Below are 16,741 nucleotides of genomic sequence, written 5' to 3' on the forward strand. Positions count from 1 at the left end.
TTCTTTACCTCATTAAGCATTCTACGCTGTGCTCTTGCAGTCATCTTTTTTTTTCACATACTTTTTCCACCCTCTTCTAAAGGAAGAAACCTCCAGCAGAACCAGGCTCAGGGTGGGCGGCCATCTGCCTCGACCAGTTGGCAAGGGCGTACAGAAAATATTTTTCCTGGTAAGTTACAATCCTTAATTAAGCTCTATTTGGGGTTGTTCTATGAATCTGTAATCATGGAAAAGAAACTGAAAGTCTTGTTTGTTGATTGGTTAGTTATTGATTTGATCTAAGGTAATCTCCATTGGCTCGTCAGAATCATAATTTGTCTCTGCCCTGAGTATTTCTTCTAAGTAGTTGTTTCCTTTTACTTCCTCTTTAATTGTATTTAATAGTTCATAACTTCTAGTCTCCTTAAGTAAAATAACGAGTCTTCCAAATATAACGTAGAGAGGACAGGCAAACCCTAAGACAATGCTAAACTCAGTAGCTGCTTCACTCTGATACCAATGTCCTCCTCTGTGCATCCCAAATACTCCTTGATCATTAACCACTGGGGAACCAGAGGAGCCTGGACCCATCCGAGTTTTGTAAGTGATGACTTTGTCTCCCCCATTTCTACCCAGCAATATATTCGCAAAACCTTCTTCTCTTATGATTCTCATGATTTGTGAAGACTTGTTTTTGCCAATAAATAAATGATCATAGACAGCCTGCTCCCTCTTCTGTTTCTCAATGATTTCCGTGGATTCCATTTTTTTCTTATCTCCACCGGGATAACCAGAAACTTTACAGCCGCTGCCGTGTAAAGGTGGTGGAGAAATTCTTTTAAGCAGTCCTGGTGGTAAATTAAAAATCTTTGATAGATGATCTAGACTAAGCTCGAGCAATGCAAAATCACACTTTATGTCAAATACTTTAACTGTAAATCTGTAGGTTTGCTCAGGTTCATTGCTAAACTGAGCCAACCCATAAACGTCAGAATTTAAATTGTCTCCATGAGTGTAGTTTTCAAATAAATGGGCATTAGTCATAATAAAGTTGAAAAAAAAGACAAAGCCAGTTCCCTGTGAAATATTAGGAACAAACACTTTACAGACTGACTGGTCTAGTTCCTGATCTTCATCGATGTTTATACCAAACAGATTTTTCTCAAAATAAGTGAATTTGGAATTGTTAATAAAGCGACTGTCTGTTTTCTCTTCCTCATCATAAGTTAACTTTGACTGATTGCTGGCTCTATAACTAAAAATGTCTATGAATAACTGCAGAGAGGTTGAACCATTTACAATGTAATTAAGATATAAATGATTGTTGGTCGGCCGTTCCATATTCTTCAGAATTTCAGATAAATGTCTGTCCTGCAGAAAAAGAGAAACAAAAGGTAGATAGTAAGGATATTGCAATTAAATTTTAACATTCTCTCAAGACATATATCAGATATAATGACTGACATCTCAGAATATGACTGAAGGCAATACATATGCCTATATTCTACAGATATAGGCAGATGGCGGAAGGTGCTGACAATCTGCTAATGTCTGTTTACTGTGTGTGTATATATAAATATATATAAAGTATATCTTTGTAGTTAGAACTGAATTTCCTATCTGTGTTCAGCAACTATTTAGTAAAAAGTCAGCGCAGATACAAATTAAACTACATCAAATGGTGACTCTTGTATCCTGTGAAGGGTGGGGCGCAAACAAAATAACTTTCTTACTCAGCTTTGGTTTAGTATGATGCATAGAGTTTTTTTTTACTACAGCAACAACATGTGTAACATACTGTTGGAAACCTTCATCTTTCTGCAGATTATGTGGAGTAGTAAAAGGTTTAATTCAAAACAATTATGTGTAATATGTAACATGTTACATTTCAAATAACAACAATGATGATGGAATCGTTTAGAAATTCCTTCCTGAACATAAAGATAAGGTTACTTTACCTGTTAGTTAAAGATGTCATTCAAAGATAAAAATTTCTGCCAAATGACTAAATGTAAATTCCATTTGTACTCACTCCACATCCAGTGGTTGTTATAGAGAACAAATATTAATAGTAACCATAACATTACCAATAATATTATAAACAAATTATAATAATAATAATAACGATTATCTCTTAACCACTACATTTCCTGAACTGATTGACTGAATGACAACAAAGCAGGCATTCATGAGAGCATAGTCCAACTAGAGAATTATACTTTAAAATATGAATTTCAAAGTAAATGATGACTACATGAACAGTATTTAATACACCGTTTCATTTTTATTTATTACTTGCCTGTTTTATAATGTTTAATTATCCTTGTTACTTTATTATCTAAAGAACTTTGTGCTCTATTGTACATTCTACCTTGTAGTATTTTTCAGCGTCATTTTGCATTGTATGAAACTATGTGAACTGTATGTGTGATCATCCCATTTCTGTATCAACTGAATATTATTGACCACTCTGATGAGTTTAAGGAATATTTATTAAATACAAAGTTAACATAGCCCACTTAATAATAAAGCTACGTGAGTTTGGTTTGGACATAAGATGCTGGTTTCCTGACAGTTGAGCGATGTCCCCCAGGGCTTTATTCAAGGCCCAATGAGAAGTTAATCCCATGAACAATACCAATGATAGTAGAATGGAATCAAGTTGGACTCTTCTGTTTCTTCTGCACATGTTATTTTCACTGAACACATTGGACTGGAATCCATTCCATTTAACTATCATTGGGCCTTGAATAAAGGCCTGGGGGACACCACTGTAAGTGCATATGGACTTGTTAAAGTTCAAAACTCTGAAGGTCAGTGCAAGGAGCGGATTCAGGCTGCTTCGAAGGCTCATCGGACTGTACCATACTCTGCCACCTGTGAGGGGGAATTTAGATTGGCATGTTGTGGACTATGTTAATTTATATTTGTTAATTTAGTTAATTAGTCCTTTTTTGGATGGAGTTATTTTTAAAGGAGATTTTATAATGAATAATTCAATGTAATTCAGTTCAATTCAGTTTATATGTTTAGCAAAAAATCACAAAAAAAAATATCCAAAATCACTTTACTGTACGTAGTACAGAATTAAATAAACATGTACTACATAGAGTTGTATAGAAAACCCCAACAAATTAAATTCCCAACACCTTAGTTCAAATATGTGAGATCGCTTTTCTTGCCTAGTCATGAAGGTAAATTTAAAGGTCAAAGTAGTGCTAGTTAAGACTGTATTTGTAAAGAAAGAATCTATGTGTCTTACCTTGATTTTAGTCGTTCTGCTCTGAAAATTTGCTTGAAGTGAGGGAGCACAGATTGAATTATGTGGACGGTCTACTGGGCGGATCCTGAGTTGTTATTTGATTGGTACATTCTGAGTCACACTTTTACAACAAGCACTAATCTAAGACCAGATTTAGACAGATCACAGTAAAGCATAAAACATATGTTAGAATCATATTTTAGCTGGTTAGTTTTTATATTTTCCTGATGTCGATTTTACTATTATATTTCAGAGACCTGTGATTGAATCAGTTGCAGTTTCAGCTTTGTATGTCATCAACAAACACTGAACATGTTACAGAGAAAAGAAAACCTTGTGACAGGAGGAGGAAAACAGAGAGTTGTCTTAGTGCCACATATGATTCTAAAAAAGGTGTGATGTGAAAAATGAGGCCAAACTGGAAAGTGACTAACAAGCACATGCCTTCAGTTGAACTTGAAACATAACCCACACCTCTACACAGAAACACATTCTCATTGTCTAATCAGATGCTGTGCAATAAAGTCTGATGGCGAGACTTTTTGTTGCCAGTGCCATTTTGGTGTAATGAAAATTTCTCTTCTTTCAGCTATTGAGACAGTTCTTTTGTCATTGCCACATTTTTCTATTTAGCTTGGATGTAGCAAACTACAAATGGATGCTAGTGCCAAGTTTGTAGAAATTCCCTCATCCACCCGTTTGTCCATGCCTTTAGACACTAGTCTAAATAGCAAACAACTACATACAGGTGGCGTCATGACTGGGTCCTGCACAAATCTGCTGTCCTGGAGGCACAAAGACTGAAGGCATACAAACCCACACAGTTACAGTATCATTGTTAAGTTCCCAAAAGCTGAACTGCGCCTGTGGTAAAATTTGGTTTGCAATAATTTGGCGGCAGTTCATGTAATCACATTCCTTACCAACAGAGTTTCCTGTAAGTTTTCCTGTTTGTGTTCAGCAGCCACAAACTAATTAAATAACAACTAACAAAATAACTTTCTCACTGAACTCTGGTTTAGCACAATGCATATAGCATATAATGCTTTGATCGTCTTAAGGTTTCATTGTACCCTGCACAGATTTAAGAAAGCCTGTGCCAGATGGAGTAAAGCAGCCCCAGAACATATCAGAGCCTCCTCCTTGTCTACCAGTAGGTACAGTTTTCTTCGCTTTGTATGCTTCATTTTTGCATCTGTGAACATAGGGCTGATGTGACTTCCAATAAGTTCCAGTTTAGTCTCATCTGACCAAAGGATATTCTCTGAGAAGCTGTGTTGCCACGAAACAACATTGTTTGTCCATTTTCAGGTCATTATGTTATTTACTAGACACCATCCTGATCCTCAGTCTCACCTTTACAACAAACCCTAATCTATGACCGGTTTTAAAGAAAGATCCAAGCGTTTAATTAAATGTTTTAGAATCAGATTTCACTTAATGCAAAAGCAAAATCGCCAGTTTTCCTGATCCTGATTTTACTGTTCTATTTCAGAGACCTGTGATTGAATCAGTTTTAGTTTCAGTCATGTAAGTACACAACTAACATTGAGACACGTTATAAGAGAAAATCATGTGGTGACAGGAGGAGAACAGCAGGAAGTTGTCTTCGTGCCACGTATAATTCTGGAATGATCTGATGTGAAAAATGAGGCCAAACCAGAAAATGGAAACAAAAGATGTCTTAATGGAGACAAGGACGTGCCTTAAGTTGAACTTTAAACATAAGACACACCCACACCTCCACACACAAACACAGTTTTATTGTTTAAGGAGAGGCTGAGAAAATATAACCACAAAGCTCAGTAATGTTCCTTTTCAACTTTATTGTACAGTGCTATTGTTAAACTGAAAGCACTTTATTAGTCAACAAGGTAAAAGTGAAATAACACATTATGTAGCTAGCTGCTTTTTAAGCTTAAATTTCATCATATGTCTTAAAATGAAACCTTTTTTTCCTGGATGCGACAGCCGTCTCAAACCAGCCTCTCCACTCTTGAACCGGTGGTTTCATCTTAGCAGTGAAATCACATCAGCACAAAGACAGGGGACAGTGAGCAAGAGGAATGATAGTGACTGATAGCTCTACCCCTTTTTTCCCCAAAGACACTAGTCTAAATAACAAAACTTCATACAGGGCCCATAAAGGAGGCACCATAACTGGGTCCTGCACAAATCTGCAGGCACGAAGACTGAAGGCAAACAAACCCGCAGAGTTACAGTCTCATTATTAAGCTCCCAGAAGCTGAACTGCAGCTGTGGTAAAATTTGTTTTGCGATAATTTGGCGGCACTTCATGTAATCACATTCTAGTTTACCAATGGATTCTAGTGACAAATTTGTAGAAATTCCCTCATGGAGGTCATTTGTTCATCTCATCACAAGAATGGAGAGAATGGGTCCAAGGCCTTGAGAAAATTTTCAAGACATTGTCTCAAGACATACACCAGATATAGTGACTGACATATCATGAGCCTTTCCTATACAGATAAAGGCAGGTGACTGAAGGTGCTGATGATCTGCTAGTGCGTCTGTCTTAGAACAACAGAGTTTCTTGTAAGTTTTTGTAAGTTTGGGTTCAGCAAACCATACATCAAATGGTGACTCATGCATGAAGGGTGTGGTGGAGATAAAATAACTTTCTCACTGAACTCTGGTTTAGCACAATGCATAAAGCTTGTAAAGCTTTGTTAGTCCTGAGATTACATTGTACCCTGCACAGATTTAAGAGACCCTGTGCCGGATGGAGTAAAGCAGCCCCAGAACATAACAGAGCCTCCTCTTTGTCTCACATTAGGTACAGTGTTCTTTTCTTTGTATGCTTCATTTTTGCGTCTGTGAACATAGAGCTGATGTGACTTCCAAAAACATTCCAGTTTAATCTCATCTGTCCAAAGGACATTCTCCCAGAGGCTTTGTGTTGCCAAGAAAACAACATTGTTAATTTTAATATCATTATTTCATTTACTAAACACTAACCTGATCCTGAGTCTCACCTTTACAACAAGCTCTAATCCAGGGGTGTCAAACTCATTTTAGTTCAGGGGCCGCATACAGTGTAATTTGATGTCAAGTGCGCCGGATGAACTATCTTTTTTACAAAACATGTTATGAAGAAAGTCAGATTTCTCAAGAAAAACATGTAATTTGCTTCAGTTTATCATTTACAAGTGTGCATTACAACTGATCACAGCGATTGGACAAAAGGCACAAAACACAAAAGTCACAGATATTTAAATCTGAAAAATACGGTAGCCTATTGCAATTTAACAGTAAATCAACTTAACAACATTTAGGAATTATTTTTACTCCATTTTCCACATGTGTAATAATTCTCAAAACCTAAATTGACTCCCCACATCTTACAAACCTCTAAGATGTGGGAACACAAAAGTGTTGGCCATTTTAAAAGTTTACAAAACAAAGTAATTACCTGGCCTGTAAAATTAAGATTTATACATGAAACACATATAAAAAATACATACATAAACTTTATGACCAAATTTTTTTTGTAGTGAAGCTGGTGACTAACATCTTCTAGTTGTCCCTGCAGGCTATCGTGTTTTTCACTATCCTGAGTCTCATTGTGGTGCCGATTATATATTAAAATATATTATGTGTTATATTCCTATAACACTGATAGTGTTGCATAGACACAGCACACAGGTTTTCCGTTCAGCTCTGTGAATAAATAGGAAGCGGTCCATTTTTCTTGAAAAACTCTACACTTGGAGTTTTTCTCTCCTTTTTGAGAGGTTTTAAAGACAGACCCTAGAAAAGCATTTAATGATATGTTTTAGAATCAGATTTTACTAAATGCAAAAGCAAATTGCCAGTTTTCCTGATCCTGATTTTACTGTTCTTTTACAGAGACCTGTGATTGAATCAGTTTCAGTTTCAGTTATGTAAGTACACAACTAACACTAAGACACGTTATAAGAGAAATCATGTGACAGGAGGAGAACAGCAGGAAGTTGTCTTCATGCCACGTATGATTCTGGAAAGGTCTGATGTGAAAAATGAGGCCAAACCAGAAATTGGAAACAAAAGATGTCTTAATGGAGACAAGGACGTGCCTTAAGTTGAACTTTCAACATAAGACACACCCACACCTCCACACACAAACACAGTTTTATTGTTTAAGGAGAGGCTGAGACAAAATAATAATAATAATAATAATAGTAATTATAATAACAATAATAATAATAATAACAATAATACTAAATTTTATTTAAAAGCACCTTTCAGAACACTGAAGGACACTGTACAATCAACAATAAATCAACACAGGACAAAACAGACTATATAAGCACAAATGTAGATTTGTTAGTAGGCGATCTTAAACAGGTATGTTTTGAGTTTGAACTTGAAGATAGGAAGAGAGTCAGTGTTACGGATGTCCTGTGGTATTGAATTCCATAGAGCAGGGGCAGAACGGCATACGCGGGATTTTAAAGTCTATTCTGTATTTAACTGGGAGCCAGAGTTGTTGCAGGGTAGGGGTAGTGTGCTCGGAAGTGGAGGTTTTTGTGATGATGCGAGCAGCTGAGTTTTGAACAAGTTGGAGCTTATGAAGCAATTTTTTAGGGAGACCGAAGAGAGTTGCAATAATCAATTCGAGAGTCGACCACAAAGCTCAGTAATGTCCCTTTTCAACTTTATTGTACAGTGCTATTGGCCATGACTGGGACCTGCACAAGTCTAAAGGCAAAAAGAAAAAACAACACACAGTTACATTTCAGGGGTGTATGTAAGTGAATCCACTTCATTAAACAAGGAGAACAGGCCAAAACCAGCACCCCCAAGGCTTGGTCTCTAATATCTCTGGAGCTGAGTGGAACTTAATAGCTGATAACGATCGGTTGCTACTACCTGACATTTTGCTGTGGTCTATTCCCACAAAGACGATCTTCATGGTCGAGTTGACAGTGGGGCAAGGGAGAGCTGGGGTCCCCAGATGTGAGGTCAGCAGCTGGACCCTCTTGCAGTGGTCTCAGTGATGCAGTACATTAGTGAGATTTTAGTGAAATTAAAGCTAATATCAGCAGAAAAATACTTTTACTGAATGCATCTGGTAAGCACAGTTACAGGGCACATGCAGCCATGTTAGATTAAAGTAAACTACAAAAAAAAAAACTAAACCAATTTCTAAAATGTGTGTTTGTTCATTTTACAAAGTATCTTAAGGAACCTTAGATAATTAGGTAAAGGCCTAACAGAATCATATTGAATTACATGTCTATATAAATATATAAAACCCACCTTTTTCCTCTTAATGTGAGTTCCAAGGTGTTACTATCCCTTTATGCTGCTAGATGGGTGGAAAACCTCTTGTTACCTGACTTTGAGAATCCAGAGTCATGACATATTTTAAAGATTATTACTTGTTATCACTGCTATTCAGTTTTTACCACATCAAGGAAGAAGAGTTGTGTTTTTAGTGTAGATGTCGCCACCTTGTGGCAATTCTCAAGTATTTAACTTTTAGGCTCCTGAGTCAGGAGGTATACTGTGCAAGCACTTTTTTTGTTTTTTTTTTTTTTTTAAATAATGAGAATTTTTTTTATATCTTGACCTTGACCTCAGTATGACTCATTTACAAATGTCATCTTTCATAATATAAAATACTACGTTGTTTATTTTAACTTAACATTTATGACAGTACATGTCAGCATGCTGAACCACATTTAACCTTCTCTCTGGTTTAACCTATAGCGACACTAGTGAGGACTCTATGAATCCCTCAAATTCATATCGGCCACTGAACCTGTGCCTCCACAAGCGAGACTTTCTTCCTGGACAGTGGGTTGTGGACAACATCATGAGCGCCATGGAGCGTAGCCGGCGAACTGTCTTCATCCTCTCAGAGAATTTTGTTCAGTCTGACTGGTGCCGCTATGAGTTGGACTTCTCCCACTTCTGGCTTTTTGATGGGCAGTCTGGCAAAGATGCGGCCATCTTGATCTTACTGGAACCACTGTCCAAGGACGATGTCCCCAAGCGATTTTGCAAACTACGCAAACTCATGAGCTCCACCACCTACCTGAAGTGGCCACAGGAGGAAGAGAGGAGAGGGGAGTTCTGGAGGAGTCTCCGGAGTGCTTTAAGAGTAAAGGACGACTGAGAGAGAAAGACAAAATCCTTGAAAAAAAAGGACCTAAAGGAAAAATTAAGAACATAAGCATCCTCGAAAGAAAGTAAACAAACAAATAAAAAAGTGTATAAAAGAAAGTTAAGTTAATTTTATTTGTATAGAAATTTTCACTCACACCAGTATAAAAGCAAACTAATTAGTATTGTAAAATCAAATCAACTGAAAAGATGAAAATTGGTCTCATTGGGCTTTACTATCTGCTCATTATTGACACTGTCTGTCCTCAGTAGTAAACAAAGGAAAGAAAAAAGTGAGAGGAGTAAAGTAGACAAAATAAAGGAGGCACATTTTGGTAGCTGCACTCATGGTTCCTCTGATTCCTGGACACATGTTGAAGTGACCCTGGACAAGACACTGTCCACTGAACCCTTGTTGTCTCATACAGATCATACATAAAGTATCACTTATTATTATTACAGTTCTGGAGTCATTCTCTCTATGATTTTTAGCTGCGTGTAACGTTTACTTGTACTAAACATCACCTAAAAACGTGGCATCATGTTGAAATGACTATTTGATGAGCTGCTAGTTTGTAATTTCTTGTCAGATTTGCGGGGAAAAAGAAGAAGAAATGGATATTGAACAATGAAAGTGAGTTTTAATACAGTAGTTTTAAAAGAATACTATAAAACAACAGGACACTGAAAGTCGTAAAGTCGTCTTACTTCACAGGTTAACAGCTGCTTGATCTGGATACAGCAGATCAACTAGGTTCCCCATTAAAGTTAAAATAAAATATCAATAAAAGCAACAACAGCTGATGATTATAATTATAGAAGGTGAAACAAACTAACTAAAGAAAAAAATGCTTTAACAGTGAAGTATAAAACATTTGCTGGGTTAACAAATTTGCATTTGGTCAATTGTTTGGTCAAACTGTGCTTCTGTCACTTCTGGATTTTGTGAACTAGAGGTTATACAGCTCAATGTGTTCAGGATCCTCTGAATACACCATCACTCTTTATCAACATCCATTGGCTCCTCAGGATCATTTAACACAGACTTCAGAACCTTTTCTAGGTGCTGGTTTGCCTCTGCTTCCTCTTCAACTCTCTTCAATATATCCTCATCTTCCTTTTTTTTCAGCCTCCTCACAAAGTTTCCAAATATAGTAAGCAGAGGACGGGCAAACTCTATCACATTTTTGGTTTCCCGTGGAAACCCATAGAAGTATCCTGCCGAATGCAAACCAAAAACTTTGCAACAAGCATCAAAGACTGGAGAGCCTGAAGCCCCATGATACATGAAAGTGTTGTAGGTCACTACATCATCTGCTTCATTTCCACCCATCATTATGTTTTCAATGCCCTGATCTTTGATCACTTGACTGATTGAGTGAATGATGAACAGAGTGTCCATGTATTGTTGTAAATGATCATCGACAGCCTGATCCCTCTTTTCGGTCTCAATGATACATGTGGGATCCATTTTTTTCACTTCTCCTTTTGGGTGACCAATGATACAGGCTTCACCGTTCTGAGGCACTGGACCAATTTCCTTCAGCAGCCCTGGTGGTATCTTTATATTCTTTTTTAATTTTATGTTGTGTTTTTGGGCCTGAGTGTTCAGCTCGAGTATGGCATAATCCAGTTCCCTATCAAAGTCATTGAATGTTGTCTTACTACTGAAGTAGTAGTAATTTGTGTTTGGCTCAGGTTTATCATAGTTAAAAAGAGCAAACACGTTGATACCATCCTGCAGCTTTTCTCCTTCAACACAATTTTTAAATAAATGTGCATTAGTCAGGATAAAGTTATCAAACAGTACGAAGCCTGTTCCCGTACAAACTCCCTCAACAACCACTTTACAAACTGACCTGCCCAGTTTCAGCAGATCCTTGACTCTGTGAACTTCACTGAATGACTGTTGGATCTTCCCAAAGTTTTCTGTCCTCAGCTTCAGCTCCTCCTGATAAGAATTTTCAGTAAATCTACTCTCCATTATTTCTTTTAGCTCTGGAAACTGCTGACGCAGTAATTCATAAATCTCCTCAGTCTCATCGCTGCTGCTCTTTTCCACCACTCTTTTCACACTGATTCCAGTCTGCTGGGCTGCATCTAAGATCGCTTTGGTGCCCGGCTTGTGTTCTGACCTATTTGCTGCACCTTGGTTTTCCTGCCCTTCTTTGTCTTCTGGGACTGTTTTCTCTGTCTCAATAATTATCTTTAGCTTTTTTTTATCTATGTTCTTAACCTTTTCTGTGCAACTGATAATATTTTTTGTTTCATTGTCAGACAGTTTAAATTCACCCATGTCATCAGTGAAACGACCGTCACGCTTCAGAGCTTCCTTCACTGTCATCCCTTCCTCTCCATAAACACAGAGATACTTAAACCTTTTGACAGCAAAGTGTCTGACAATCTCATTAATTTTACACATGCTTTTATGTCCTCCCTTTGTATCAATGTAGAAAAAAATATATTTGTTGTTTGGATCAATTTTGTGATCTTGGCCCTTTTCAACAATTCTTTTTTTACATGACACAGTAAGCAACTCGCCATCACTGACTAAGAAACCAGGAAAATGTGTGGCAATGGCAGATTCTTTATCTCCACATCCCATCCGAATTATAGTTTTTTCATCTTCCCACTTCATCTTCTTCATTTTTTTTTTACATTCTGAATTTGATTTTATTGCTTCCAGCACTGTGAGAGGTTTATCACAGAAGACCTGATATTTGTTTCCGGTTTTGAAGTCCACTGTAAATTTATGTGAAGGTCTGGTCTGGAAGAAATAAAAATGAGAAAATATTACAACATCTGTTTTGGTAATAAAGACACTGCCTATTCTGTATATGCAGTAGAAACAGAATACTGACTGTGGTATCACCATCGTCCTCCTCTTTCACTTGACTTGTTTTAACAGTCTACAAAGGAGAAAACAAGAGTCAGTGTCATGTTTTTGTTTATATGCATGAGCAATTATATATCCTCCATGTATTACTAGTTCTGATTATGTTTTAAACAATGTTGAATGTTGGCTGTCATGATTACAGCCTTGTCTCAATAGTTAAATAATTTGCTGCAACATGAAACTTATACTAAAATAATGAGACCCACATTACTACACTTCGCTATGGTCTGCCCAGTGCTTCACATTGTTATTATTGAGAAATTAAAATAAATTCTCAATTACCTAGTGATTAAGCAGAAACAATTGACATTTTTTAATAGGCTAGAAGGCAGGTTGTCCATGAAAACTTCCTCTCCTCTGTAAATTGTATAAATGTATTAACATTTAGTGTCCATGTATTGTGGAAGAGATTTCATCAGTCATACAGTGGATCAGTTTTCTTCCCTGGTTTCTGCAGCACTGCCCTCATCGCAGGTTCTCTCCACATCTGACACAGACACAGCCACAGACAGGCTCTGCGATACACTTTCATTCTGCCTGGATATTCTCTGCCCGATATCTTCTAGACCTGCTCGTCCTTCAGCTTCCAACTCGTGGCTCACTGACCAGATCCGTGAACAACGCACGGTGCTCAGGAGTGCTGAGAGGAAGTGGCGCAAATCCACATCTCAACCTGCTCTAACTGATTATCAGGATTTGCTTCAATCTTTCTCTTACAGTGTCACCAGGGCGGAGACTGAATACTACCAGGACAAGCTCAGCAACACCACAGACACCAGAAAGCTGTTCTCAACTTTCAAACCTCTACTCTATCCACCCCCACCTGTCTCACAGCTGACAACTTCGCCTCCTTTTTTACCAACAAGGTGGCAGCCATCAGCTTCCAATTCTCTCCTCCTGACGATGACATTCTACTAACAAAACCCAACGACGCCTCTCACTTCACATTTTCAACACTGTCAGAGGACAACGTGTCCTCCTCTCGAATTGCCAGACCACCTGCTCTCTGGATCCGATGCACTCCACTCTTCTTGGGCATCTCTGGATCAGCTCTAGCCTGGCTTCTTTCATACTTGTTCGAACAAACCTTCAAGTTATCCTGGCAGGGACGTCATTCTGACTCTGACAAAACCGGCATCCACAATCAAACCCCTCCAGATGATCCAAAATGCGGCAAAACACCTCATTTTTAATCAACCAGGTCTCATGTCACACCACTCTTCAGATCTTTGCATTGGCTTCCTGTGGCTGCAAGGATCAAGTTCAAAGCTCTGTCTCTTGTCTACAGACTGGTCAACTCTACAGCTTCATCTTACCTCAGTTCTATCATTCAGGTTTAAGTCCCCTCCTGTCCACTGCGCTCGGCACCACACAAAAAACACCAAGGAAAAGTCTCCAGCTCAGTGATCACACAATGGTGGAATGAGTTGCCAAACTCTGCACACTCAACCACCTCACTTTTAATATCTAAAAAACTGCTGAAAACAGAACTCTTCTGCATCTTCCTTTGCACCTGAAAAAACAAAACTTTTCTCCTCTCTTGTACTCTCATCTCTTGAAACAGAAACACTTTTTTAATAGCACTTTGCTTTGATGTTTTTCTCCTTGACTTAGATTTTGTTTTGCTTGACTTGTTCGTCACTTCTAAGTCGCTTTGGATAAAATCGTCTGCTAAATGACCAAATGTAAACATAAACGAAAAGATTTACAGTAAGAGTAACACCTCTGACATCCTGCTCCCCCCTAAAGAGGTCTGTTAGGTGTGTCCAACATGGTGGATGTGTGATTTGGGCTGATTTTTCTGGGGATGGATGATAAATAGAAGTCAGGGTATTATGCAAAGCTTTTTAACTTTCTTAAATGCTTTTTCCAATTGAGTTAAAATGTTTTCATCTGACCACTTGTTCTCTATCTCCTTTTAAATTATTTTATTGTTGCCAGCACTGTGTGAGGTTGACCACAATGAAAGCTGTATTTATTATCATGTTTGGAATTGAATTTGACTTCAAATCTAAGGTACTGTGTTTCTGCAAGAAATTAAAGTGAGAACATCAAAGTTACATTGCTATCTTTGTTTAATTAAAATGCAGTCTTAAAATACACTGTGTATGTGTTACAGTAAACTAACCGTAGTATCACCAAGATCCTCTTTCTTCACTTTATCTTTACTGAGTGTCTGAAAATAAGAAATTACTTTGTAAGTAATGTTTTAAGAACAATGTACAGAGATGTGAAATAGTTGTTTTTCTTTTTCCTGTAATGAATCAAATCATCATTTCAAAACTCTAGTGTTTGTCTAACTAGGACATGCAGAACCTGCGCTTTAGAACCCAGTTGGACATGCAGCTGTATTCATTTCAAAATAATATTTAATACTTTTTTGATTTTGCTCCAGTTTGCTGTATATAATTGCTTACATGAGATTTGATGTTTCCTTCTGCCATTGTTTGGGGTTCAGAGGTAACAGCTCTCTTTTCTGCAAAAGAGCAAACAAATGCACAGAACAGAATAGTTTCAAATGATCAATGATAGATTTGTTGAGTCACTAGAAACATTCCATACTTGAAATTAAGTGATTATTTCTCAATATAGGTAAATTGAAGCCATTTTCAGGAATATTTCCTAAATGCCATAAAACTAAATAATAAACATATTTATCGTAACACACCAGATCAGTCACAGGACATAATGCTAAAAAACACTACAATGTTAGAAATTTCAATTGGATTTTCAGTAGTTCTGGGTTGACTTCAGTTCAGTGGCTCCAGTGTGTCATTGAGCTTTTCTTTCTTTCTGCCCGACCCCAAAAATCCCCCCGGACTAAGAAATCATGAAAAAAAAAAGAAACAAACCAACAAAGAAACCCAACAAAGCCTATTTCATTAATTCAGTATTACAACAGACTTTTCATATTTCAGCCATCATTTTCTAATGTTCTCAGTGGTACAAGAGAAATTCATCAAAAAGTAATTTGATTTTATATTTTAAGAAATTATTCTCTGACATTTCAGATCCCCTAACCCTAACCCTAACCATGATTAACATAATTTATTGTCTTAACTAACAATTTTTAACATTAATAGTGTTTCTGGAATATCTAAAATACATGAAATTCAGTTGATACAAATAGTATCAGTGGTGTTGTCCAATTTTTTTTTTTTTTAATGATTTTGTCTGGACAGCACGCACTTTCCCCTGCTTGCTGTCTGCATTAGTTATCTAAAAGAAATTTGAAAAGGCACTTTTTACATCATGTATTTACAAAGCATCTCCACTAGATGTCAGATGTGCTCAGCAAATCCAATTATCTCCTGCTACAGCCCGACAGTCCCTCCTTCCCCAACTGAAAAGATTTTGTTTTAAAATAATAAAGATAAGTTACTTATAATTTGTTCCAGATACCTTCTGGTTGGAGAAAGTTGTACTTTGCTGCCTCACAAAGACACTCGCAGATACTTCACCCAAATCCTTAGGTAGGAGCTGAAAACTGTTCTGGCTGGAGTTGGGGAACACTCACCTTGTCAGAGCTGTGTAATTAAGTAGAAAGTGATAACTTCACTATAAATTCACTATAGTCACACAACCGGGTTTTAACACATGGTAGATGTAATAATAAACAATTTAAGTTCAATTCAGTTTATCTGTATAGCACCAAGCCAAATTAAAAAGCATCTGTAGTCACTTTACATTGTACAGAATTAATTAACCATACACTATTTAGAGTTGTTTAGAAAATCCCAAAAATTTATTTACACTACCTTAGTTTAAATGTGTGAAACGTTTGAATGTGAATTTCTTGCCAAGTCATGAAGGTAAATACAAAGGTCAAAGTAGTGCAAGTCAAAATAAAAAACTGTTTTTTCTATTTATTTATATCATTACCATTTACCATTAGTAATTTATTAAATTTAACAATTACAACATACTGTATTTGTAAAGAAAGAATCTGGGTGTCTTACCTTGATTTTGGTCATTCTGCTCTGAAAATTTGCCTGCTGTGATGGAGAATAGATGGAAAAAGGCGGGGTGTCTACTGGGCAGATCCTGACTCGTGCTCACTTTTCATTGGTACATTATATTAACCCTTCTGACTGACAACAAGCCCTAATCTAAGACCAGTTTTAGACAGATTCTAGCAAAGTATATAATGAAATGTTCTAGAATCACTGTCATCACACCTCTTATAACATGTCAAAATAAGTTCGATAGATTTTATATAGGAGAGAACATGGGACAGTACGAGAATAGCAGGAAGTTGTCTCTGTAGCTTTAAGGTCACAGATGATTCTGGAAAAACCCTGATGTGACAAATTAGGCCAAACCACAAAATGGAAGATCAAAAAAAAAAAGGTACCTGTCTTTAGACCAACAAGGAAGTGAAGGACGTGTAATGGAAAGTTGTCTTCTCTTAGCTATTGAGACAGAGCATTTGTCTTTGCCTCACTTTCTACTTAGCTTTCACACCTGCACATGTGGGATTTATATATGTATCA

General features: G+C 37.1%; 3 protein-coding genes across 4 annotated transcripts; 1 reads left to right on the plus strand and 2 right to left on the minus strand.

Moving 5' to 3' along the window:
* Positions 1–81: 81 nt before the first annotated feature.
* On the minus strand, positions 82–1,350 carry LOC113168470. The gene has a single exon (XM_026369487.1). It carries the CDS (start codon positions 1,318–1,320, stop codon positions 262–264), a length of 1,059 nt encoding a protein of 352 aa, XP_026225272.1. The 5' UTR covers positions 1,321–1,350; the 3' UTR covers positions 82–261.
* Positions 1,351–8,521: 7,171 nt separating this feature from the next.
* LOC113168746 (toll-like receptor 2) lies at positions 8,522–9,365 on the plus strand. Its single transcript, XM_026369778.1, has one exon. The coding sequence runs from the start codon at positions 8,976–8,978 to the stop codon at positions 9,363–9,365; it is 390 nt and encodes a 129-aa protein (XP_026225563.1). The 5' UTR covers positions 8,522–8,975.
* Positions 9,366–9,494: 129 nt separating this feature from the next.
* Positions 9,495–16,273, minus strand: LOC113168469 (protein FAM111A-like). 2 transcript variants are annotated; one of them, XM_026369485.1, is made up of 6 exons: positions 16,208–16,273; positions 15,651–15,775; positions 14,666–14,724; positions 14,377–14,424; positions 12,214–12,261; positions 9,495–12,119 (listed from the first exon to the last, which is right to left on the minus strand). In XM_026369485.1, exons 3-6 carry the CDS (start codon positions 14,690–14,692, stop codon positions 10,350–10,352), a joined length of 1,893 nt encoding a protein of 630 aa, XP_026225270.1. In that variant the 5' UTR covers positions 14,693–14,724; positions 15,651–15,775; positions 16,208–16,273; the 3' UTR covers positions 9,495–10,349. The 2 variants fall into 2 exon arrangements, with proteins under 2 accessions (XP_026225270.1, XP_026225271.1); XM_026369486.1 differs by lacking the exon at positions 14,377–14,424.
* Between the last annotated feature and the right edge of the window lie 468 nt (positions 16,274–16,741).

This window comes from Anabas testudineus, chromosome 18 (assembly GCF_900324465.2).
Source record: "Anabas testudineus chromosome 18, fAnaTes1.2, whole genome shotgun sequence".
Lineage (NCBI taxonomy): Eukaryota > Metazoa > Chordata > Actinopteri > Anabantiformes > Anabantidae > Anabas > Anabas testudineus.

Coding starts and splice junctions, on each gene's coding strand:
- LOC113168470 (XM_026369487.1), bottom strand. CDS start 1,320: ATGGAACGGCCGACCAACAATCATTTATATCTTAATTACATTGTAAAT.
- LOC113168746 (XM_026369778.1), top strand. CDS start 8,976: ATGAATCCCTCAAATTCATATCGGCCACTGAACCTGTGCCTCCACAAG.
- LOC113168469 (XM_026369485.1), bottom strand. CDS start 14,692: ATGGCAGAAGGAAACATCAAATCTCAT. Junction 14,425..14,665: donor AAGGAAACATCAAATCTCAT/GTAAGCAATTAT, acceptor TCTTATTTTCAG/ACACTCAGTAAAGATAAAGT. Junction 12,262..14,376: donor AGGATCTTGGTGATACTACG/GTTAGTTTACTG, acceptor TCTCCTTTGTAG/ACTGTTAAAACAAGTCAAGT.